Source organism: Perca fluviatilis, chromosome 8, assembly GCF_010015445.1.
Source record: "Perca fluviatilis chromosome 8, GENO_Pfluv_1.0, whole genome shotgun sequence".
Taxonomy (NCBI): Eukaryota; Metazoa; Chordata; class Actinopteri; order Perciformes; family Percidae; genus Perca; species Perca fluviatilis.
This window is the reverse complement of record NC_053119.1, coordinates 13,142,366-13,167,207: the sequence shown is the minus strand read 5'-3', so window position 1 is coordinate 13,167,207 and position 24,842 is coordinate 13,142,366. Positions and strand designations below refer to the sequence as shown.

Sequence of the window (24,842 nt, the reverse complement as noted above, 5' to 3'; positions counted from 1 at the left end):
TCATAGGTCTAATTGCGTTGATGTTTACCAAGAATTTGACTCTTATAGTTTGCCAAATGAAAACTTGACCAACTACTCTATACACTGTGGTTGGCTGTGTCTTCTGACAGAAGCTCCTTAGATCAGTTTGAGGATGGTGTTGGCATTGTCACAGCAGATGGCCGCTCACCTGGAGCCAGGTTCTGTTTGAGGTTTCTGTCTGTTAAAAGTGCACCAAGTGCATGCTCATGGGGGAATGTTGGTCTCTGTAAATTATAGCGAGTGGTCTAACCCTGCTTTATATGAAAAGTGTCCTGAAATAACTTATGATTTGACACTAAATAAAATTGAATAGAATTACACCATATGAAGACAGCCTCATACAGGTTATGACTCAAAGAGTGCATATGCAGTGTAATGCAATTCAAATAACTCTGAAATAAAATCTACTTTTGTGAAGCTTGTGATGCTGAATCACTATTAGGTTTTAGGGAAAGAAAATTGAAGACAAACTCTGAGGTGTGTTGATTGACATTCTGGTAGCCTAATTGTGTTGTATTTGAAAGGGGTAGATTAATGACAATATTTTTTGCAGAATTGTATTGTATTGCATATGAGTGATAATTCTATTTATTTTTGACCATCAATCTAATTCAAGGCTCAAATTGTAGGCTATCTCAAATTATGTTTATCAAACCGATGCAGAAAGCGACAGCAGGGTGGCTGGTTTGCTAAAATAACGGATAAGTGGTTGATCGCTCTAAACTGAACACTGGATGGAGGCCTTTTTCCACCACCTTCTATTTAACACTAATCTGGTCCACTGTCACGCAATTCAAATTAACAAAGGCCATCCCTGCTAGACGTCGCCGAGGCGAGCCCCCTAAAAACCGTAGGCCTCCAGACGGGCCATCTGCCGTTCAGTAGTAAAACGACAGGCCCCGCCCCCTTGCTTACACTCTCCAATGTGCCATAGCAACCGGGGCCGAGCCCCCTGTTCCCGCGCAATGTTCCCATCCTTATAAGGCCTGTAGAATGCAGACGCACGGACACGTCACACGTCGTTTATGTAAATGCTTTGATTGAAGAAAAAGAAAAAAACATTCTGCCCTACTCTGAAATGGAGGTGTGGATACGACGCATGCGCACTATGTTCACAACTATTCAGACCCGTCCACAAGCGCAGACATCAACAAGAGCGGGTTACTGATGCGGGTTGATTTTCATAATAGTCACATCGTAACGACGCGCTCTAAGGACTACTTTGTATCAGCTTCACGCAGCTTGCAACAAGGTAAGGCATGCAGTTGTTTTGGTGGGTCTTTGAATCTTTCAGGGCCGTAAAGTCTAAACTGTGCGTTCAGACGAGTCATTTAAAACAAGCTTCGAGTTGTATCAGAACAATTGCTCTTTTAGGCCTGCTGCAAGGCCGACTGGGTGGTCAACTTGATGTAGGTCACATTATAAACAGTTAAAGTAGCCGGGCAAAGTGGGAGGGAGGCAAGATGAACACAAGATTAATTAAATCGAAGATGTGTTTAATAGCGCCAGAACGGGCATCATGCAGACATGACGATCAAGGGATGGCTGTTGTTATTGTTGTTGGCCGTCGGAGGAAATCAGTTCCCTTTATCGCTCCCGAAATTTGACTAAAGTCGGTTATTGTGAGCGTTTTACGGTCGGAAACATATAGCCATACTTTTCTAAAAGGCATTACTTTCCACAGTGTAGGCTAGCTGTAGTGCGCCTCTAGTATACACATTTAAGCCTGCAGCTGCCTGCTAAATAACGTTAAGCCAAGTTGAATCTCTCACGCCCACCCGGACCAGAGATGCGTCTCAGCACGCGGGCGCTGCTGTCAATAAAACAGCCACCGCAAACACAAAAGTACTTATGGAACTCAAGCTGGGTAAAAAAACGGTTTAACTGTTTAAAAACAGCACAAACACCGACTTTCAGAAAGCTGTCGCTTTGAACTTCGTGCGCATGTAGTTGAAGGTGCACTGTTGCAGTGACGCGGCTGTGGAATAACAAAGAGTAAAGATCAAATTACACGATTGTCTGAAAACGGCTTTCCTTTACAATTGAAAACAAGATATTTTGCTTTCGAAATGTGTTTGCCCTAGTGTAGGCCTATCCCACTACATAAAGTTAACGATGGGAGGGAAAGTCGGGCATTGTCGAGCAGGGGACGGTCATCATAAAATGGGTGCGCATGAAGCAGGTCGTGTGGCATGCCATGCTTCCTCGCTGGGGTGGGCGGTGAAATTGGCGACTTGCACTTTTCTCTCGATAAAAACAAGTGTATTTCTCGGCGGTTTCTTTTATTTTAAAAAGTGCAGGTGTTACTCAAGCAAGTCCTAACTGCTTTCAGGAGGATTTTTACAGTTTACTTTTAATATTACAGCTTTTGCGGAAAATCGCATCACACCCCCTTCTCCACACTGCCTCCGCCTTTGAAGTGTGTTGCCATGTTGAGTTGCGTCACGTACTGTATTCTGCTGCAGAGATCGTCTGCCGTTTACAGATGAGCTTCTCGAAGGCGAATATGTGGTCGGCTTTGTAATATACTCCAGAATATAAGCACCGAGCTGATACAAGGTCGTTTTTATAACCTACAACAAATATAAAGTTACATATTTTAAATTGATGGTATAGATTGCTTTATTTGAACATTGTAACACCGTTCTTATCATATGTGTTTTGTTTTATCATTGTCTATTCCTTCATAGCCTATGTATTGTATAGCCTATGATCTATTTAATAAGTCTGTTATATTATTTGTGACCTCTAATGTCTACGTGCTGCTGATGTTTTAGTCAGGACTCTCGTGTAAAATTGATTTTTAATGTCAGCGAAGCACTTTCCTAGTTCAATAGACCTCGGCTATAACTTCAGTGGCTCTATTTGCAAGTTTCTGCAAATAAACGTTCTGTAACAGTAAAGTAGGCTATATAGGCTAGATGGATTTTCATGAAATTGTGTACATTTTATCTTTTATATTACATCTGGCTTTGCAGGGGCAGGGCTAGTTAATATTTTACAGACCATCATATCGATGTCATAATAATGTATTTTAATAAATAATAAGGACCCACAGTTTTCATCATTACACATGTACCATGTTAGATTGCTTTACTGTTGAAAATGACTTCCATTGTTATTTTCAATTATCATGTCAAATAGACTGTCCTACTGATATCTTCCGTCATCAGGAGAAGTGGTATCTGATATAACCAACAAAGTGAGAGCTCTTTCATTTTTCCTGTTCTCTGTCCGCTCTGTGAGACTCCGCACTGGACCCCGAGGACTGATGGCAAGAAAAAAAACCAGTCTGGGGGGCGCGGCTCACAGTTTTGCCGCAGTTCAGGTCTACATGTGCTGTGGAGATTACATTTTGCCTAGCAACATAAATCATAATTCCTTTGTATAATCGGCGCTCTTATTGCATTACGAGTGATGAATTCCCCCGGACACATTTTTCTCTGGCAATACATTCTTATGTTTTGTAGTTAGCTTTTAAACACAGCAAATAACGTGCAGCCTGGATTATCGGGCTGAGTGCGTGCTTATATTTTGAGTTTCCAAAATGAAGCGTGCATCCTGTGAGCGCAGCATGGTGACATGATCTGTCTGACACGCTGTCTGACTGTTGACCTACTTCCCCCCCCATGTGGGTCAAAGCGGGGAGATGCTCCAACAAAGTCGCTTTCCCTGAATTTTTTAGTGCTCTCTAGTTCTCTGATCGTGACAAAACACCCGATTTGTTTGTATTAATCCATATAAAGGCTAAACTGAAATGGCACAAAAAAATATCACCTCTGATCTGAACCACCGCTGCAGGGAGGTAGCCTACTGCAGTTAACACATCATAAACAGCGATAAGAGCCTGAAATATTAATATCTAAATCATTTCTTGCACGCAGATGTTTGGCTTTCATAAGCCAAAAATGTACAGGAGTTTGGACGGCTGCTGCATCTGCCGCGCAAAGTCGTCAAGCTCTCGTTTCACGGACAGTAAGCGGTACGAGAAAGACTTCAGGAGCTGTTTTGGGTAAGAGACACTGCTGAGGAAAAGTGTTTGTGGTCCATCTGTAACCCTATGGGTTAATGAACTATCCTCATGTATAGCGATTGGAAGGCTTACATATGCCATTAAACACAAAAGCCATATTTCCCATAAAATATGGGATTCATTCATTACATTTTTGGAATCAAGACCTAGTAACCTATGTCCTTTTAAAGATCATAATAACAAGTGAGACTGTACCCTCTGTATACGTTTTTTTTGTTTGTGTTTTCGGTTTGTTTGTTTGTTTTAGTGTTATTTTGTTACTTTTTATTGTAAACCAGTATTATTACTATTATTGTTTTTTCTATTAACAGATGGCTCAAGTTTGTAGGTGGGTTGTTGGGAGGTGGGCAAGAAGCGTATCTTTTTGATGTATTTGAATACATATACTGAATTGGTTGTTTAAAATCAATAAAAAATAAGGATACAAAGAGACACTGCTGAAAAAACTTAAGGTTTGGAGAGAGATTCGCCTTAATGGGTTGGCTGTAACATTCCTCTTATTGATTTGAAACATTTTCCCATTTCGTCACATACTGTAATTGTCTTGCAGACTGAGTGAAACGCGATCTGGAGAAATCTGTAACGCCTGTGTGCTGCTGGTGAAACGATGGAAAAAGCTACCTGTGGGAACCAAGAAGAACTGGAACCATGTGAGTTTGGATCGCAGCACTGATATGGTTTGAGCAATTGCTTGACATGATCAAATATGCAAACACATTCAGTACTGATTTCTCCTCTCCTCCATACAGGTTGTTGATGCCAGAGGAGGTCCCAGCCTAAAGATAACTTCCAGGCCCAAGAAGATAAAGTCCATCTCCAAGAAAGCCCGGCCGAGCCAGATCAGCAGGCTGCAGAAAGAGCTTAAAAGAAACAGTGAGTTTTGCATTTTGGCATTCAGTAACATGCTGGCACTCACTTATTTGTTCCTTAAAGAGTGGATTTTTTGTTGTCATGCACACCACATATCACGCTTTGTGCTGCCCACCAGATTCAGATGCTCACAGCACCACCTCCAGTACCTCCCCAGCTCAGTCTCCGAGCTACAGCAACCTGTCAGATGACGGCTCAGACACTGAGCTCAGCCCTGGATCCAGCCGCTCCCCTGTTTTCTCATTTCTGGACCTCACTTACTGGAAGAGGTAAGTCAGACAGCACTGTCTCATTCTTTGGGATTCAGAACGACACATTGCTGCTGGTTATTGACACTGTGGTTTTTCACATGCTCAAAATGTAAAGGCAACCATTACCTAAAATAAAAAGAAATAAAAAAAAAAAATCACATTTACTCAGTACGTTAAATGCCTGACAACGTTCTGTGACCGACACGTTGCCTTGTCAATAAACGTAAGAGCTGACAGTGTTCTTGAGTGTGCGTTCACTATCTCCTTTTGCTATGACTTCATTCTCCAACGCACCGGTATACCAAGTGTGCATTAGACAAAATTCACACTGACTTTAGATATTTGTCAGAGTTACACTATCATTACATTGTAATGCAGTACTATAAATGCCCTAAAGTATGTGAAACACAGACACAGGCCCTTTTAATTGTTTTGGTGAGGATTCATACACTAACACAAAACGCTATCTTTTGTCTAGGCAAAAGGTGTGCTGTGGAATAATCTACAAGGGGCGCTTTGGGGAGGTGCTCATTGACCCCCATTTGTTCAAACCATGCTGCCGCAACAAACGGCAGCAGCAGCAAGAGGAGGAGGAAGAAGAGGAGGAGGAGGAAGATGAGGAGGAAGAGGTGGAGATAGAGGAGGGCCAGGTGGGCGTGGATGTCAGCGGGCATAAATCCCAGACAGAAGAGGAAGTGAAGGAGACACCAAGGTGTGAGGAAAATGCAGAGCCTGCACAGCTATGTGTAACCGTGACAACACCTCCAACCAGGAGCGGGGCAGTGATGGAGGACGGGTGGTAAAGTCAAAACTCCACCTTGCACACATCTCTGAAGAAATCTTGGGGTGCTGTTTTTTTCTCAAGCACTTACAGAAAGAAGTTGCCTCAGATTGCCTTCAATCATAAAGCAGCTGGAAATCCTTTGGTCTTCTCCATAATAACTTTGGAGGTTTGTTTATTTTGTTTAAATGGTAACTTATGAACTGTTGTTTTTTCACTTTGTCTCTTATGTTGTATTTAATATTCATGCCATCCTGATGATTAGACCGTCATCTGTGGTGTTTTTGATCTACTTTAGATGAAATGCTGGAGCTCTACTTTGCTGGTACATTGAAAATATTTGATTCCAAAACGCAATAGATCATCATCTTACTCACAGAAAGAAGGTGCTACTTGAAATACATTACTCAACATTTCAAACATACAGCTGAACCCATTCTCAATGTGTATCTTTTACAAGCATACATGTTAAGATTGACTAATATAATGACATTACTTTTGCTTTCTTTGTTAAGAGTAGATATCTCTTTTTTGAAATGGTGGATATCTCGTTTTGGAATGAATGACACTTTACATTGACAGAGCACAGACCTGTACAGTAGCCCTTGTGTTTGTGTCTTTTCACATTGACATCCATTCCTATCAAAGAGTCTGTGTTTGTAGACCGTCTCTGTGTGCAAATACGTGTGTGGGTCCCATTTAAATAAGGCCTATTCACAGCTTCAACAGCAAATACACCAGCCTTAATTATGTGTTACAGACAGTGCTAGCGTTAATTCTGGATTAAGGAACACAAAGGGACAGTAGCTATATTTATTGTGGCCTCAGCAACACATACTGTAGTGCATTTTGCATGAATGGCAAAGCCCACTCATCCAAAAGACCTAGCCTAATGATCTGATGCATGAGTCTACTAAAATTGCATGGCCTTATATGAACTGTAAATCTTACTTTTATTTTTTTGGATCCATTTCTCTGAAGTTTTAACTTATTTTTATATGTAAGGTAAAAAAAAAAGCAAAAATAGAAATGTCTTTGCATAATAATACCACATAATACAACAGCAAAACACACAATGGGTCTATAGTCATTCAACAATATCAATATCAGTGATTCCCGACATTCCTGGGTCAGTATAGATAAAACACTTTATACAAGTTGAAATTCTATGCCATTGCCTCTTATATACCACAAATGTGTTGTTATATATAGCCTAATATTACTTTATTTATCAAACGAAAGCCAAAGCACATTGAAATTCACCCAATGTCAAATCAAATCAGGTTTTCTATGGACACTTGTGCTTGTCCGAGGTCATTTGTATGTATGTTTATGGTATTCTAAACAGAACACTAATATGAAAATTCATACATGTGATGTTGTAGTTGGGAGCAGAGGGGATGTTATGTACATAATGGGTTGGGTGAGCCATATGGCTCATATATGGGTTTCATTATTTATTTATTTCATATTTATTTGTATCACTGCATCCCCGCTTAGAAGTGTAATACTATGAATTATTTTCATCTTTAGCTTATACGTAGAATGGTTTTGTACTTCAGAAATCGAATGTAATTCTCTCGCAGGCTTTTTTTAACATTGCGTTGAATTACTGGTTGTCAATATTTGTGAAATGTTAAGTATTTATTTACTCATCAGTTGAGTTGCGTGCAACCTAACTTATTCTGTACCATCACTTTGGATCTGTATCATGTAGACTGAGACGAATGATAGATTGCAACCAAACTGTACTTTCCCCTTTTAGCCTGTAGCTGAAAAATGTTACAGAATTGTAGGACACCTAACTCTAGATTTGCATGTACTGTTGCTATGCATTTACTTAGCTTACAAGTTAGACAAAGCGGTTTTGTATTTTTTATAAATCATGTACGTTTTTTACTTGTCCCTTAATAAAAGTACTTTTGTGAGTTTTCTGGAAGTATGGAGTTAATTGATTTATTGGTATAAGGTGCGTAGGTGGATAAAAAATGAACTAAAAAAAATAATAAATCTATAATCCAAATCCAAACTAACCATAAAGTTAGACTGACTTTATTTCCTCAAAAAACCCACTGCTTTCATGGCAGTGACATACATCACGTAGAGCGGCAAAGATTAATCGATTAGTTGTCAACTATTAAAATAATAGCCAACTATTTTCATAATCGATTAATTGGTTTGAGTTAAAATGTTCTGATTCCAGCTTCTTAAATGTAAATATTTTCTAGTTATTCACTCCCCTATGACAGTAAACTGGATATATTTGTGTTGTGGACAAAACAAGACATTTGAGGACGTCATTTTGGGCTTTGGGAAACACTGATCCACATTTTTCACCATTTGTTTTAAAATGTTTTGAAACACTGAATAAATGGATAGCAGCCTTAGCTAGTATTTTTCAAGACACATAATATAAAGAGATTTATATAGAAAATAATGCACAAAGTCAACACCTGTGCATTTCAAGCAATTTGTACAATTGCAATATTAAAGCCTTATATGTGCAGCACAGTCGAAATACATTCAAAGCACCTAATTGTTCATTTTGTAAACAGAGTTTGACAAAAGTTGATCCATTTATTCTTTATACCCTCTATATCTCTGGGCTGATAACGAAGCAGCCTTTTGAAATTGTACCTCAGACAAATGTTTTTTGGATAATTGTATGCAACTTATGTGTCTCCATGGGATGTGCCACTTTCATAAATACTATTTTTGTTAAAACTATGCTATAATAAATATTTAAGTAGAAAGGGTACACCAACGTCCTTTTTTGGATAGCATTGCATGCACTCTAAATTTACATGGTTTTAATTTGTTACAATCTAATGTAGGCCTATGTATTAGTTTGAAACGTCGCGCACTTTCGTCGTTATTTTCAGACTGATCTCATGAAGTAGCCAATTCATATGCCATTTTGGCATGTTATCAATATGCCTAATCGATAACAGCCATTTGGCTTTAGGAAAGTGGCGTGTATGTTTATGCAAAGTCATGATGCCATGTTGCTATTTTCATTATGTATTCTACATCTGAAAAACAATGATATCACCACATTGGATTGGTTAATATAGTACATTTGTAATTTGCGCAGTTTTAAATAAAGAAAAGAAAAAGGAAAAAACATGAAAGAAAAAAACACCGGAAATGGTGGTCCTATGACCGGAAGTATACAAAACAAGGAAGCGCTTTGTTTTTATTTTATAGCCAGCTGTCAGATGCACCTTTAGGCTGCAGAAGTCGTTTTAAATCTGCTATTCAAACAGCCAGGGGTCGACGCAAACATCCACCGTGGGAGCTTAGGTAGCTAAATTGTATATTGTTGCTTTGCTTGTAACTTTAGCTCACCAGCTAACGTTAACGGTAAAATCAGTGGCGATCAGCCTGCTGACCGGGGCTCTGCTGTACTGCTGTTGATAAAGTTAGCCAACATGCTGTATTAAAACATATCACAGAGAAACTTAACAGTTGGGTTTGACCGTCCCTGTAGATGATGATAGGCATTGAATAACTTACATCTTTATGGGCTCGCGATTTCAATGCTGGTGTTGGAAATAGTATATTGACCTATTTGCGACTTTGAGTCTATGAAAAAGCGCTATATAAATTCAGTGTATTATTATTATTATTATTATTTGCACTTCTAAATAAAGCTTCGTATTTGCAGCTTTTTCGTCTTGATTTTCACCATGGTGGAGCCCACAGCATCCGGCGTGTTCTGTAACAGGATGCTGAGCATGGTCAACTCTGAAGATGTGAACGCCATCATCCAGGCTCAGAGACACATGTAAGTGTCATATTAGTCTGTTCTGCTACTTTACACTACTACATATAAAATGTGTGTGCTTTTTGGTGTAGGTCAGTTCACTTGCATATGACAGTGACACTGAGATCTGCCTTGTTCTTTGTAAACTGACCACCTGAAGATCATTTTGGCTTTGCTGAATTATTGTGAAAACAGGCTTGATCGCTTTGAGAAAACCAATGAAATGTTGATCAACTTTAACGGGCTGTCTAACGTGCGGCTGCAGCAGATGAACGAACGCTTCCTACTCCACACTCGCACCCTCGTGGAGATGAAGAAAGATCTAGACAGCGTCTTCAGGAGGATCAGGTAAGTCGTCGCTACCCCAATGCAAATGCATACACACACTCACCACACACACACACACAACTGTTTATTGGCCTCCTCTGCTTCTCCAGGACACTAAAAGGGAAGATTGCTAAGCAGTACCCAGAAGCTTTCAGCAGTGAGTTAGCATTTTTTTTTTCTTCATTCATCATTTTATAACCACAGTCAAATTCACCAAATCAGTCTAAGAGCTCTCTGTTTTTCTTGCAGATATTCATGAGCCACCCATCCTGGAGGACGACGATGATGAGTTTGACCCAGTTCTCCCTGGTGCTCCCACAACAATTACAACAGCCACCTCGGAGCAGAGCACAGAGTCCTGTGACACAAGTCCAGATGTGATCTCACCCACTGTGAGCAGATGCTCTGAAGATCTGTCTCAAGAGCTGCCTGACACGCCCACCTCCGATTTCCTAGAGACAGCCGTCCTACAGGACGAGGGTCCGGACTCTGTACCTGCAGAATAGTTTTTTATATATAGAGATTAATTAATTCATTTTTTAGTCATAATCTGTCTGTTGGGAAGAGTGTCACCACCTAAATAGATGTTAGATGTGGCTATGAACTGTCTGAGGATGCTGAATTTTTGTTGGCACGCTTTTTTGTCCTATGCCTGCACAGCACTAAAATAATGCAGATAATACTTGAAGTTGTAAAGTAACTCACTTTGGATGTATATCTATAGTACTGACAGTAATCCTTAGCTAAATCCCTTACTCATTATGTAATTATCATACCTGCATACTAGCAAACAGCGACTAGTTTGCAGGTTTGAATTATAAATATATTTCATTTTGTTGTTGTTTGAAGCGATGCGCGTAGGGATGCACCAATCCAATACTGATATCGGGCCGATACTGACTCAAATAGTTCGATGAGGTATCGGTGACAGTGAGAGCCGATCTATTCAATTAAATTCTATATTTATATACTATATACATTATATACTGAAATTGTACTTCCTGTTTAAGTTTAGACCAATTTGTTGCTGATTTGTTGTAAAAGGTTTACACTTGAATTGTAATTAGCCCAGGTCTTGGTATCAGGACTGAAAAAGTTGGATCAGTGCATCCCTAATGCGCACCTGACTGAAGGAAGAAATCTCTCATGATTTAGGTTACTTAAAAGACAAAAGTTAATGATGTTCTCAACCTGAAAAATACTTAGAGTTACTACTGTTGTCATACTATTACAATAGTATTGTTTTGCAGAATTGCTATTCTATGGGCCCCTGTTAAAACCAGGAAATATGTTTGTTACTGCATTCGTGAATGTTTTCAGCAGCATTTAAGCCAATGCTTTACCGATCCTTGCCAAGAAATTCTCTCTTTGATTGCCGCCTGCATTGCAGAGAAGTCAGGGACAGGTTTAGTTGTTAGTGATTCAGCAAACTTTTAGAGGACACATGAGTAGGGCACAGGCTCTTTGATACGAGAGCTGGAAACCAGGTTGAGTGAGTAGGATCCAACCACTCCTTGCTCTCTGCAGTTTTCGTGTAAAAGGGAAGTCCAGATTAAAATGTACTTTATTTGTTATTTATGTCATATTTTTACATCTGTTTTTGTTTGCTGGTTTGAAACATCTCCTATAGTGATCAAATGTTGAAGCTGCTCCATAATTATAATAATTGTATAGACTCTACTGTCTCTACTGAATAATATACATTCATTTATACAGTCACCTTCAAGTTAAAGTTAATGTCATACTTATGATTGTGTCTTGACATTTTTTTTTGGCTCAAGTATGTGAAAAAAAATTATTTGACAATAGGTGTCCTTTCATATAATAAAATATGAATTACAGCTATGTTATTACAACATTTTATAAACTTTTTTGGTTCATTCAGTAGTAGATAGAATTGAGATGCAGAGAAATGTCAAACAACCAGATGACCAGAAAGGTCAGAAAGGTGTAGGCTGGTATAGACCCTCTCAAAATATAGGTATTAAGGCAATAAATAAGGTAGATTCAAGGCTATAGACCAATGAGGCTATGCTGGCAACTGCTCTGGTACCCTGGTACCCAAAAGCCCAAGGATCAATGTGTGGCGATTGGTTTGTGGTAACATGAATAATTGTTGTACTTTGTTTGGAAATATGGGCTCCTGAAGCAAAATATCAACAGAGTTGAATAGTCATAAAGTTCTGAAAAGTTGTAGGAAAAATCTAAGCATTCACTTGGTAGTCACTAGAAAAAAACACCTTCAAAGTGAGTGATTATCTGCTAAGGTTTAATGTAGTAGCCTATGTTGAGGTCTAGTGCAGTTTATGTTCGGTATTGACACAATGCAATAGGGGCTATCTGAATATGCTAAAATAATATTATGGTGTCTATGCCCAGGGGATCATCATCTCAAAATGTGTCCATGGGGCCATGTAATATTCCAGTTATCTGTACACAATGAGGAACAGGTTGTCAATGAGGACCAGGCAGCCCAGGGTCCCCCAGCAAGGCAAAAACTTGCCAAACACTAATTTATTTACAAAAATGCACCATACAAGCATATCACCTGAACTATTTAAGGTATAAAATATATTGTCTGTGGTTTTAAGGTTTCTCTTTGTCCACTATCTCCACCAGATTCCTGTGCAGTGCATGCAGAGCAGACTGTGAAATAGGTAACGATGCCACATTATCTGTCTATCACGTTTCTCATACTGCCCATTGCGAGAAGCCCCTCACTACAGTGTGCAATTTGGGGCGGTGCTTAACATGGATGTTAGATTCCACCCACGTTGAGCCCCGCCCTTCACGCTAGACTTGCTGAAAGGCATCACAGGTGGTGCTGGAAGCCATTAAGCACATTCACAAACATCAATACTGCATTGACTGGAAATTAATGTAAGTTATGGGGCAATTGTGCACCTTCCATTTATGTTCACAAAAGTGCTTGTTTTGCCATTGACAGGCTTAGATTATTGTTATTATAGTGTCTGAGAACATTATGGAAAGGATTTCTAAGGAGGTAGACCTTTTTGTTAAAGAGTAAGATCCTTTATAAATCTTTAAATACACTAAACAAAATAAAACTATGAAAAGCCATTTTGGTTTGTCTTTCCAATTTTTCAACAATCACAAATCTAGTTAATGGTTGAAATAAACATAGTTTACCAATTTACATGTGAAAAAATGTTGGCTCTATACTCTATACTTTGTGGAGTCTGGTGGGTTTAGCGCCAGCGATCTCAGAGCTGTTTGGTTAAACAAAAAGGTCTTGGATCCTTTCCATAATGTTGTCAGACACTTAAAATTACAATCTGAGCCTGCTGTCGGCCCAGCCAGTGAAACTAACAAAGGAAGTTTGAAGACGCCTAATGTGCAATTTTTAAATAAAGTGAATGAAAGAAAGATCTTTTTAATGGCCTTACAAATACAAAAAATCTATTTAAGATATTTACTATTTTCACCTAGCCAACATAATGCTTTTTTGCGTCCAGTGCATTCTAGTCCATTATTTGTGAATACGGGTCTATTCATTTTGATAAATGTTAACTTGTAATTTTATTATTTCATTGTTCATATACAGTATAGTTACTACCTATCCTGATTTGAAATGCTATTGTGCTGCTGTACCTTGTGTAATATTTTACATTTTCCTCATTAGAATGTAGACAGACTTGACATACTGACAAGCTGAATGTGCTTTGTACATCAAGTTATACCAGCTCCAGTAAAGAGATCAGAGACTCAGGTAACTTCTACATCATAATTAGGCTACTGAATAACATAACACAATTAACAATTGAGGCATGAATATTCAAAGCAAACAAAAACAAGGTTTACCTCCTCATAAATAGCTTCATTGCTGCTCCTCAAAAGAGGAAAGACTTAATTTCCTGTTGCCAACTGCCTCCACATAGAAAAACCTCATAATCAGTCTGTAACTGGAACGAGAATGTGATACCGCACACCATCACCGCATACTTACCCTTAAAGAATGATGGCTGCATGAAGAGAAAGCCTTAGTCCATATGGAAATGTATGGTTCCATAAGGACTAAGGTTTTCTCTTCATCCAGCCATCATTCTTTAAGGGCTGGTATGCGGTCTTCCCAGTCCATCCCATTTACTCATTCCTTTGTTTGGGTTTCACATCATGCTGCAGCCTCTGCTTCCTTGCAGAAAAAAGGAAAAATAACATATATGCATTGACATGTTTTGAGACATACATTGTATTGTGCTCTATATTGTACCCATACTGTTTTTTATAATGTTATATTTGATACTCTATTCTATTCCATCCTGTTATTTGCTGTGCTACAGATTATGTAATATTATACCTGTAGAAAAGGCCCCAAAGTTATGACGACAATACCATACCTTTCACTTTACTCATTTCATATCCCAATCATCATCATTTACCAACTCTACTCTACCGTTAGAGGGCGCTAAATCCAGATGGGAGCAGTTTTTATTTCAGACAATGGGGTCAAACCAAACCAACGACACACCGTAGCTAGCTAGTTGGTTAGTCCTCAACACAACTAGCTAGCTAGCGTTAACTTACTTCGCGTCTGGGCATTTCTTTATGTTTCACTGTGAAAGCAAGCACTTTAACCATGGACTGAGCTGACGTTACAATAACGACTTTCTTTCACCAAGACCAGCCGCTTGTAGTCATGTTTTAGCCGGCTATCTAGCTATTTATCTTGCTAACTAACACTAACGTCAACTGTTAGCTCGGGTGCTAACTGCTGTCATGTTCAACGTCAGCACAGAGAAGACTGAACGTTAAACGTTGCTCAACTTTCGTAACACAAAACAACTAAAAGCCACTACTTCGCTGCTAGAAAATAACCATTTTATGAGGGACTCAACTGAAGCTGCAACACTGCTGCTCCTAAAATGAGGAGACTGACCAAGAAGAAGGCTCTGACTCTGGTGAAGGAGTTAGACGCGTTTCCAAAAGTTCCCGAGAGCTATGTGGAGTCCACAGCCAGCGGTGGGACAGGTAACATTAGCTACCTAGCTACAGATACTACACAGCCAAATGTAGCCTTCAGTTACTAGCTACATGCATAACGTTACTCCTGCCAGAAAGAGTAACTTTAAATTTCAAGTGACTCATTTTGATACTCTGCCCAGTGTCTCTGATAGCATTCACTCTCATGGCTGTCCTCGCCTTCCTGGAGTTCTTTGTGTACAGAGACACATGGATGAAGTATGAGTATGAGGTGGACAAAGACTTCAGCAGGTAAGAAGCGTGATTATTGCACTTCAACCCCGTGTCTTTGCTTAGTATGTTTCCAAACTGCATCTGCTCTCTACTTACAGTAAGCTGAGGATAAATGTTGACATTACAGTGGCCATGAGATGCCAATGTAAGTACAAATCTAGAAAAAGCACTCATTCCTATTTGGTTGAGAAAAGTGTCATGGATGTTTTGAATTGTATTGCAGATATAGGTGCAGATGTCCTGGATCTGGCAGAGAACATGGTTGCTTCTGATGGCTTAAAATATGAACCAGTGAGTATAAACGCCTTCAGTGTGCAATCCCAGTTCATTTACTGAATTGAAAAAATGCATTAAATCTTTGTGTAACAGTAGTAACGTTCATTTGTGCTCGAATGACAATTGGGTTTTGTCACATTTTAGGTCAACTTTGAGCTCTCCCCAGAGAGAAGATTATGGCACATGTAAGATTAAACTGTTTAACTTGCATTACAATTACACCTCTTAATGTAAAATGCTTTTGTCCGTTGAATTGATTTTTGTTTCATTCTAAGTGAATGTTTGTTTCCTTAACTATTCTGTCCCTCTTTGTTTTAGGACACTTCTGCACATCCAGGAGCGTCTGAGAGTGGAGCACGCTCTCCAGGACGTACTTTTCAAGGCTGCAATGAAAGGAGCTCCTCCTGCTGAGCCTCAAAGGTACAGGATCCTCACGATTAGCTCATTTCTGTTTGGAATTGAGTGACGGTTGAAACTATGCCTACAAAGACAAACAAGGAAGTGTTTGAACCTTCCATATAATTGTGATAAACATATTCCCTCCACATTGTGTTGCTCATTTCCCCCATAGTGAGGGCAGTCCCACGACCCTTAATGCCTGCAGGATACATGGACACCTGTATGTCAACAAGGTGGCAGGAAATTTCCACGTTACCGTTGGCAAGTATGTATCTACACAGCGTTAAAACTTTATACATTTTGCAGTGGCTGACCTTTTCTTTCATGCACAGGTCCATCCCTCATCCAAGAGGCCATGCTCATCTAGCTGCACTTGTCAGCCATGACAGTGAGTTCATTATCTTTTTGACAAAACTGTGTTGAACACATATCTACTTTATGTATGTTCTCATACTTTGGTAACATGGCGAAGATAATCGCACTGTACATTAAAGTCGTGGTTGTTGACTCATGAAATAAAACGGTTATATTCATGTGATGATATTTATTTATTGTTTCGATTGTGTCACAGCTTATAATTTCTCTCACCGGATTGACCATCTGTCCTTTGGAGAAGTGGTTCCTGGGATTATTAGCCCTCTAGACGGCACAGAGAAAGTCTCCGCTGAATGTACGTCTGTGTTGTCAAACATAAATCCATTTTCATTTTAACTTATCCTTTTTCAGTGATATACATACTTTCGTTTCACTGAGCTAACAAATGTTTTTGGTTATTATCTCCAGCTAACCACATGTTTCAGTACTTTATCACCATTGTGCCCACCAAACTGAACACCTACAAGGTCTCTGCAGAAACACACCAGTACTCTGTCACTGAGCGGGTAGGTTTACATTTTGCACAAGGTTGTACATTTGTGTAGTATGCTTTGTATCGCTGTGGTGAATATGTTTGTAATCCTCTTCATGCTCCACAGGAACGAGTGATAAACCATGCTGCAGGCAGTCATGGAGTCTCAGGGATCTTTATGAAATACGATATAAACTCACTAATGGTCAAAGTCACCGAGCAGCACATGCCTCTCTGGCAGTTTCTTGTCAGACTCTGTGGCATCATTGGAGGCATTTTCTCTACAACAGGTAGATAAACTCTCACAGAAACACATTTGTAGCGCGCCTGATGCATTTTTAAAGGAACAAACTGGAACTTTATCATGTTTTAGCCCTTACTTTAAATGCTGACTGCTAAATTGTTGCTGCTAATGTTTAGATTGCTTTCCTGGCCTCCAGGCAACCATTGTGTGATTTTACTTTAGAATGTGTTGTGTATTATTAGTATGAAAACTACTTGCAGGGACTTAAAATGTGGAAAATATAAGTAATCCATCACATAGACCATTTAGTTAACCTTGTTTATTCTTTTGTCAAATTGTTATGCTTGTGCAGTAATGCAGTTGGGAGCCCAATTTTAAGACCTTACAATATGTTTTTAATGGGCTACAATCAGGCATCACCACATGTATGTTCCTTAGGCCGGTTACACACTGCACGCGTCTCGCGAGCGTGGCGTTTCTGTTGCGTCTCAGCTGCGTGGATTTTTCTGTGTCCTACACACCAGAAGCGTGTCTGACGCGGCGCTGCTCCTGCTGCTAGGTACAGGGAGGGCTGATCTCGGGACATAGTGCCGACAGATTCAAACTCTGATAAATGGGTAAGTGGGCTGTCTGAACAACTTTGTGTAGTTGTAAAGAGCCTATCTGATGTTGGACCGTCACTCAGAACACACACTACGTTGTTATCGTAGCCTATCCTACCATTTATATATAGCCTACTGATTTGATTAAAGCAAGACAACGTCGGCAGTATTGACTGCAAAATATATTACAGAATATTTTGTTCTGTATGACAGGTGCAATATTTGAAAATCTTTTCTCTGAAATTTTGTATTACATTTATATCTACATTGATGTCAAAACCTCAAACATCAATATGTCATTTATTAATATGTATTTGTGTCTAAATGACATATAAACATATTTTCCTATTCTATTTTGCCTGGAATCACTTCCAACACGCTCGCGTCTCGCGTGAAAAATAGGCGTCGGTTCTATTTCTAGCAGGCAGGCGTCTCACGCCGGCAGTGTGTAAGCTCTAACCTGTTAACATGGGAGCCGAAATATACACGGACACGCCACGCAGCTGACACACTCGCGCGACGCTTCCAGTGTGTAACCGGCCTTAGACATTATGCATGCCCAAAGCCCCATTCATTTACCATGTAAAGCAGGACAATTTTACTGTTATCTAATCTTGTCATCTACTCCAGCAAATCATCTTTTTAAAACTGAATTGCCAGGTCTTCTCATAGAATGATTAACGATAATGGGAGGAGATGATGAATGTATTGTCATTAACTGTCTCAAAGATGATGGAGTTACTGGCAAGCTCCACGTTTTAAATTTTAACGGAATAATCCTGCTTGTGAGGGGTAGACATTCAGTCTTAAAAGATGAGTTATTTTCACCTCACCTAAACCCTGGCTACAGTAAGTTGGATCCTTTTTCTCACCTGCAGGCATGCTCCATGGTGTGATAGGATTCTTGGTTGATGTTATTTGCTGCCGTTTCCAAATGGGAATCTACAAACCTCTTAAGGTAAGCCAATATCATGACCTTTAACCTTGTAGACCCAATTCATTTTGAATTGAAATGTAACTCAAGGCTGTTTGGAAAATGACAATTGTACTATTTATATATTAAAAAAAAAAAAAAAAAAAAAAAAAAGTTTACTGTGATCTTTTTTTCTGTTTTTCTTTCTCAGGAGGTTCCTCTGAATGAGCAGCCAAACAGTGACCCCTCGATTCCTCCAGAAAATGACGCTCAATAATGAGCTCAGCTGCAGCCGACTGTCAGCTCACCATCTCTGCCTAACCCACTAGACAGCAACGAGACGCCGGGAACATGTTTACAAGTTGTTTTATTATGGAATACCTGCTTTGTTCAGAAGTGTGTAAATATTTGTATCATTTTTTTTTGTTAAATTTTATTGGGTGGGTGTAGGATTTCTCCACCTGTGAAAGATCATAATCAATACCTCCAGTAACCATCTGTCACTTTCACTGGAAAGCCACACAGGTGTTTTCACTTAGTTTGACTGTTCTCAGGGTTGTGTGGTCGTGTGCAAGCCTGATTGACAGATACAACATGTCTTAACAGATGAATGTGATTCTGAGTTTTTTTCATGTAGTTTGGTGACCTCAGAAAACTCCCAGCATATCTCTGCTCAACGTCGAGCTGAAAAGAGGCCTAATCAGCTACAACAAACAAAAGACCTGTGTGGGTGTGCAGGGGTTTTAAATTGTTCCACAAATGTGCCTGTGTGCAAATATGAGGCTGATTTGTTAAATAAAATCCACTTTCAACTTGATGAGGTCCCATTATTAATATTTAGCATTGTTTCTGGTTTAGTCTCACGTAGGGCAGCAACTAATGCTTATTCAGTATGTTTATTTTTTTGATTAATCCTTTGGTCTATAAAATATCCAAATAATTGTAAAAAAAAAAAATGCATCCAGGGTTATGTGTTTCCGCTTCTTGTTTTGTCCAATTATTCCTCCAAAAATAATCAATTTAAAATGATATAAAACAGAAAGGCAGCAAAATGTTTGAGAAGCTGGAACCTGTGAATGCCTCACCATTGTAATTACTAGTAACACAATCTCTACAAATGAATATTTTACACCATGTCAAGAGTTTATTTGACAGTATTTCAGAATATCTTTCAGTAAACAAGTTTTTTGTTTTTTAGCAAAATGTAATATATCAGTACTGTCGCATTTCATAAAAATAGTTGTTCACGTCTTTGAAACTACAGTATCAATGATACAGTAAACCATATTTGTAGGAATACAGCTGTACAAGGTGAATAATACACAATTAACACTACACAGTTATACTTGATCTCAATGGGGATTTATGAACGTGCCATCCTTCACAAGTTCCAATAAAGCAGTTTTTTGTTTTTGTATACAAAATCACTCACAGCAGGCAGGGGTGTGGCCTGGACGGAGACAGAGGGCTGAATGACATATTCTTCCACCTTTTTCTAAACTTTGACATTTGTACATACAGTAAACACATTTCTAACACAGCCTAATGGCATGTTCTCATGCTCCTCGCTAACCAGTTTATCACATGAACACAGTTGGATTCAACTTTCCAGGTCATGCTAGTATCCCAGTCTGCAGGTGCATTGTCTTGCAAAAAGGAGTTAACCAGTAAACCTATACAAGTTTACAAGTACAGCTTGGATGTGTCATTGTGCTGCATTCAGTCAAGTTGTCACAATGCATTGTGATTTTACTCATCTGGTCCTCCAGTCCTCAAAAAGCTCTGGTTATTTAATTTCTAATGAGAGCAAACATCTTGTTGAGAGAAATAGATAATCAAAATTGGAGAAATGCAGGAGGATAGTGACTTCATCTCCGTCAGTTTAATAGCAGCATGCCTCCACTCTGCCAGTATCAAAACTTTGTGATCGAACGCACGTTTCAATGCATTTGTGTTTACACATCATCTAAAGTCTTGGGTTTGGATTCCGCGAGCATTGGTTCTGCTTGCAACAATGCAAACTTAACTTGTTTTCTTTACAGAACAGACAAATAAAGCTGAAATGAGACTCTTCCAAAACAACAGAAACCACGGTCCACTGTGATAACAACCCTGTCTGGATAAACGTTCACAGCTCCACTTTCCCAGATGACTCTAAGAAGAGGATGTAATGCTACAGGCTACACTGTATCCCCATTTAAGCGCTAGGGGACAAGGGCAATCATTGACATTGATAAGAGTGCATCAAGATAACTGTATATATACTGCTTGGTGTTAAGTCAGAAGAAAACAGGCTCCAGGCTGATTTGTGTGCATGGTCATTAACATCTGTTTTGCATTCAGTTCCCAAAACAAATCACAACAGCACTGCATTAGTTTGAGTAAGGCACTCCGCCCCACCTCATAACCATCGGCCTTCTCTTCCCCACACCGATGCCCCTCTCCCACAGTGATGTGGTACACTTAGCACAGTAAAAGGCATAGAAATGGGAAATATAGACTGGACAAAATTCTTCCGTTGAGCATTGAATGAATACAACACGCCTTATAATTCTGCACAATGACTGCATGGTTGACTTGTGATCAAGTTGTGTACAGAACAGGATTATTAGTTCTTACTAAGCCAACTGTTATTTAGTCACTTAAAAGTTCAATTTGACAAAAAAAAGATTTTCTTTTTGTCTCACATGAGTACCAATTGGTCAGCTCCACAGAGGATATCCTCTCTATATTCTAACTCTAAAAGACACGTGAGTCCCTGTATAAAGACATGGTGGTTTATATCCACTCACATGACCGCTGCCTCCCTCAGCAGTCTGGGTTTGGTGACTTGCACAGTCTTTGATATGTAGTAATAGACGAGGCCGTGGAAATAGTGATCCTAAAATACTGTCCTGGTGGGTTTTTTCTCTTTTCTTTACAATGTATCTAACTACAACACTGCCTCAAAAACACAGGTATGTTTTTGAGATTACCAAATGTACATATTTTTCACATCTTTACATTTACAGTATATGATATATTGGTAGGCATGTGAGATCTAACATATGTTGGGTTAACCAGGCTGTCACTTGGGCCAGTGCCATGTCCTCCAGGAGTGTCAGTGTCACTGCCTCCCTCTGACAGATCTTCCCACTGCACAGAGAAAATGGAGCAAAAGTAAATCTCTTGGATGTACATATGTCTCTGTCCTGCGAGGAATCTTGTTCCATCTGAGGTTACGTTGCACTAACCAATCTGAGCCAGATACGGTCGAGCAGTTAAAGGTACATGTCGAAAGAACAGCTTCACTCAGAATCAGACATTGTTGCTCCATCTGTGATCAGAACATTTACTGTTGCATCTGAGGGGCTAAAATGCCTATATATTGAGTAGTCTCCATCAGTTGTATACTGTATGTTACAATAGCTGTGAAAGTTCCTCTCTTTTTTAAGGTGGTGGGTGTAATAATTATCTCGTAAGAACAAATGAAACATAAAATATGATCTTAGAAGTAGATGGAGAAGAAAACAGGACAGAAAGAGAGAGGGTGAGGGAGAGCTTTTCTCAGACTTGGATGGTGAACTGAATGAGGAGCCAGACAGTGTGATCCGGTCCAAACCAGCGAGATCCATTCTACCTGCTTACTGTGGAGGTCCAGGACCTCAGGGTGCCAGGCAGTTTGTCAGACCCAGGGACGTTCCAGGGCCCAGGGGAGGCTGCTGCACTCCTCGCAGAAGGATCTTCCATGGTTTTAGAGGGGCAGCAGAGCCCACTGTGGCCACTGGACCTCTCATCTTCTCTGGGGAACAGACCTCTGGACACCAGCCTCTCCTGGAGGCTGACATGTCCATCTCCAGTGCCGAGAGAGGCTCCATTCAAATTCACACTCACATATGGGTCCCAAGGCCAGACAGTGCTCAACGCCTGTGTGTGCAGGCCCTTTCTCTCACAGCAGGGGGAGCAAGTCTCCCTCTGCCTCTCTCTTCTTTCAATGGACCTCCCCAGGACAGCTTTGGGAGGCAAAGCCCGAGGCTGTCTGTCGCCTGGGCCACAGTCCACCTCTCCACACCCCTGAGGGGTTCCCTGCCCCCTGATGATGCACTTCTGCTGGGTGGACCTGCCACCTGTAGCCCCTCTAATGGAGCTGTGGTCTGTCAGTTGTGGAGCTTTGTCTGCCATGCACACTGTGGTCTCTAGAGGGAGCTGATGAGGAGAGTCTGGGGCTGTGGCTGGATGGGATGAGAGCAATGGATTTGGGTAGTGTTTGAGGGTCACTTCCTGCAGGGCAGAGTGGGCTGTAGAAAAGGAATCCCAGGGGCCGGCACAGTCTGTAAGGGAAGAAGAAAACATGCTCAGGTGGACTGAGATAAAAGCAGAGAGGCACAAAGCAACATGCACATGCACACAGAGAGAATGAGGAGAAGGGAAAAAACAGAGAAAAAAAGATGTACATAATAACACAACCACATCATAATATATATATGTATATATATATATATATATATATATATATACAGGATTCATTCAGTGCTTGAAAACAATTACCATCTTTATAGTTGTGTGACAGACTGATCCTGATCAGATTGATTTCACACAGTCTACTTCACAACCCTCTTCAGGATGATACAATTTAATCTGGAGGGTCACTTCAAACCATATTGCTCTCTTACTGCAACACGCAGAAGCACCCGCACACATACACACATAGATATACACACACAGCTTCTATTTTCCCATGCATAAACTCATAATCATGCATTCACAAATGCATGCCGAGAGCTACGATGCACACAGATTATTCAGTATGGAGAGAGAGACATGCAGTTTTTCACAAACCGTGTCTTTAGAGTGGCCCATTAGGAAGAAATAGGGGGAGCTTAGTGTGTCACCTTTCATGCACATGGAGAGGTTGGAAGGTACCATTCCTGAGGGAAGGCAAGTAAAAGCCTATACCAATCATTAGACTTAAAGCAGAGGGGTTACAACACAGGAAGGCTAAAGAGTAAGTTGTTATTCTGTTTGATTAGAATATATATATTTTTTTTTTTTGACGACAGTATGGAAGACTGCAGAGCAAGGAGTAAAATGCAGAAAGATATTAATGCATGTTAATATTTTCTTGAGGAAAAAGCCATTCTGGTTAAAAAACAGTAATGTTGGACCTCAAACAATGAATCTCTTGTATGAAAGTGAGAAAGAGATCAGGTCAGAGACTAAGGAGAGCGAGTGGAAAGAGTTAGACATTTAGAGACTTTACATTGTGCCAGGAAAACCCACCATATTCTGGCACCTGTCCTGTGCCTCGCTTTAGCAGCAGCCTGACTCGCCTGCCTCCCGCCTTGATGAGTTCAATGGCGCGGGCGTGAGTCATGTCCCGAGTGCTGTCTCCGTTAATCTCTATGATTTGATCCCCTACCTGGAGGAGACACACAGAGGATGAGTCAATTTCTGTCAGCCTCTGGTTATCAAAAGGAAAGTTGACTTCTTTACACAACCACTGTTCCTGCTGGTGGGTAGCTCCACTGGAGCAACTGGCGATTAAGTGCCATTAAGTGTGTTCTTCAAGTGCATCTCAACAGGAGTTGTTGAGGGTGAGCAGAGGGTCAGTGAGTTGACATGCACTTAAACTGACTCGCTTTACCCCTTTCCTAACCTATAAGCCATTCCTGTCCCATGAAGAAGATGGGGCAGACAGTAAAATAAATATTTCAATCAACAGAAGATAATAAACATGTTGCAGAAGAACAACAGAAGTGTTGTCTTTTTTGAAAGTCAAAAAATCTGTGCTGTTTTCAATTTTACACCATCTTTAAAATCTGTGAAATAAATATATCCCACATTACACAAGCATGTTGTGTAATATGATTTTAGAAGGACGTCAAGATGGACAAACTGGCATTTTGCTGCTTCTCAGTACACGTCTGTGTTCTACATTTCTTCAACAAAACAACAACTGTTTTCACTGACGGCAATTCCAATCATCTGCCAATGAGGTTTTCAACTTTGTCATCTCACCCTCATCCTTCCATTACGAATAGCAGGACCATCTTCAGCAAGGCGCAACACAAATAGGTCCATCTTGTACTCTCTGCCCCCGCGGATACTGAAGCCAAAACCCTTTGCGCTTTTCTCCAGCTCCACCGTGAAGTAATCATAGTCCTGCAGAAAAAATGTAACAACTTCAAAAACACCGCAAATAACAGTGTACGACCATTATGACGAAAACAAAGACTACCAACACATAACTGCATACAAATGAATACGTATACTTAATGCTCAACACAGTGTTAACTTGAGCAGATGGTTCTTGGTCTAG

General features: G+C 40.0%; 4 protein-coding genes across 16 annotated transcripts in view; 3 read left to right on the top strand and 1 right to left on the bottom strand.

Annotated features, from left to right (window-relative positions):
* The first annotated feature begins 1,099 nt into the window (after window positions 1-1,099).
* Window positions 1,100-7,895, top strand: sinhcaf (SIN3-HDAC complex associated factor). Its single transcript, XM_039809640.1, has 6 exons — window positions 1,100-1,273; window positions 3,906-4,033; window positions 4,605-4,704; window positions 4,804-4,927; window positions 5,043-5,193; window positions 5,654-7,895. The coding sequence occupies exons 2-6, from the start codon at window positions 3,906-3,908 to the stop codon at window positions 5,976-5,978; spliced, it is 828 nt and encodes a 275-aa protein (XP_039665574.1). The 5' UTR covers window positions 1,100-1,273; the 3' UTR covers window positions 5,979-7,895.
* A 1,216-nt stretch (window positions 7,896-9,111) lies between these two features.
* Window positions 9,112-11,797, top strand: kxd1 (KxDL motif containing 1). Its single transcript, XM_039809918.1, has 5 exons — window positions 9,112-9,259; window positions 9,624-9,743; window positions 9,918-10,070; window positions 10,160-10,206; window positions 10,299-11,797. The coding sequence occupies exons 2-5, from the start codon at window positions 9,646-9,648 to the stop codon at window positions 10,553-10,555; spliced, it is 555 nt and encodes a 184-aa protein (XP_039665852.1). The 5' UTR covers window positions 9,112-9,259; window positions 9,624-9,645; the 3' UTR covers window positions 10,556-11,797.
* A 2,706-nt stretch (window positions 11,798-14,503) lies between these two features.
* On the top strand, window positions 14,504-19,361 carry LOC120563727 (endoplasmic reticulum-Golgi intermediate compartment protein 2-like). The gene is made up of 13 exons (XM_039808101.1): window positions 14,504-15,038; window positions 15,173-15,281; window positions 15,362-15,408; window positions 15,487-15,554; window positions 15,684-15,724; window positions 15,858-15,959; window positions 16,111-16,203; window positions 16,271-16,326; window positions 16,510-16,608; window positions 16,722-16,819; window positions 16,913-17,075; window positions 18,510-18,589; window positions 18,756-19,361. The coding sequence occupies exons 1-13, from the start codon at window positions 14,933-14,935 to the stop codon at window positions 18,819-18,821; spliced, it is 1,128 nt and encodes a 375-aa protein (XP_039664035.1). The 5' UTR covers window positions 14,504-14,932; the 3' UTR covers window positions 18,822-19,361.
* A 305-nt stretch (window positions 19,362-19,666) lies between these two features.
* The window catches only part of LOC120563726 (membrane-associated guanylate kinase, WW and PDZ domain-containing protein 2-like), a 94,436-nt gene continuing 89,260 nt past the window's right edge, over window positions 19,667-24,842 (bottom strand). For 11 of the 13 annotated variants that reach the window (XM_039808091.1, XM_039808099.1, XM_039808100.1 and 8 more), the window contains 3 exons: window positions 24,542-24,685; window positions 23,804-23,942; window positions 19,667-22,854 (listed from right to left, as the gene is read on the bottom strand). In XM_039808091.1, the coding sequence (XP_039664025.1) occupies window positions 22,160-22,854; window positions 23,804-23,942; window positions 24,542-24,685 (978 nt within the window). In that variant the 3' untranslated portion in view covers window positions 19,667-22,159. Of the gene's footprint in view, window positions 22,855-23,362; window positions 23,474-23,803; window positions 23,943-24,541; window positions 24,686-24,842 lie in introns of all 13 variants that reach the window. The other 2 variants (XM_039808093.1, XM_039808094.1) reach the window with 2 other exon arrangements.

Excerpts from the sequence above, each read along its gene's own strand:
- sinhcaf (XM_039809640.1), top strand. The coding sequence starts at position 3,906 with ATGTTTGGCTTTCATAAGCCAAAAATGTACAGGAGTTTGGACGGCTGC. Across the intron at positions 4,034-4,604 it reads GACTTCAGGAGCTGTTTTGG|ACTGAGTGAAACGCGATCTG; the intron begins GTAAGAGACACT and ends ATTGTCTTGCAG. Across the intron at positions 4,928-5,042 it reads GAAAGAGCTTAAAAGAAACA|ATTCAGATGCTCACAGCACC; the intron begins GTGAGTTTTGCA and ends GCTGCCCACCAG.
- kxd1 (XM_039809918.1), top strand. The coding sequence starts at position 9,646 with ATGGTGGAGCCCACAGCATCCGGCGTGTTCTGTAACAGGATGCTGAGC. Across the intron at positions 9,744-9,917 it reads ATCCAGGCTCAGAGACACAT|GCTTGATCGCTTTGAGAAAA; the intron begins GTAAGTGTCATA and ends TTGTGAAAACAG. Across the intron at positions 10,071-10,159 it reads AGCGTCTTCAGGAGGATCAG|GACACTAAAAGGGAAGATTG; the intron begins GTAAGTCGTCGC and ends CTGCTTCTCCAG.
- LOC120563727 (XM_039808101.1), top strand. The coding sequence starts at position 14,933 with ATGAGGAGACTGACCAAGAAGAAGGCTCTGACTCTGGTGAAGGAGTTA. Across the intron at positions 16,609-16,721 it reads AGAGAAAGTCTCCGCTGAAT|CTAACCACATGTTTCAGTAC; the intron begins GTACGTCTGTGT and ends TATTATCTCCAG. Across the intron at positions 18,590-18,755 it reads GAATCTACAAACCTCTTAAG|GAGGTTCCTCTGAATGAGCA; the intron begins GTAAGCCAATAT and ends TTTCTTTCTCAG.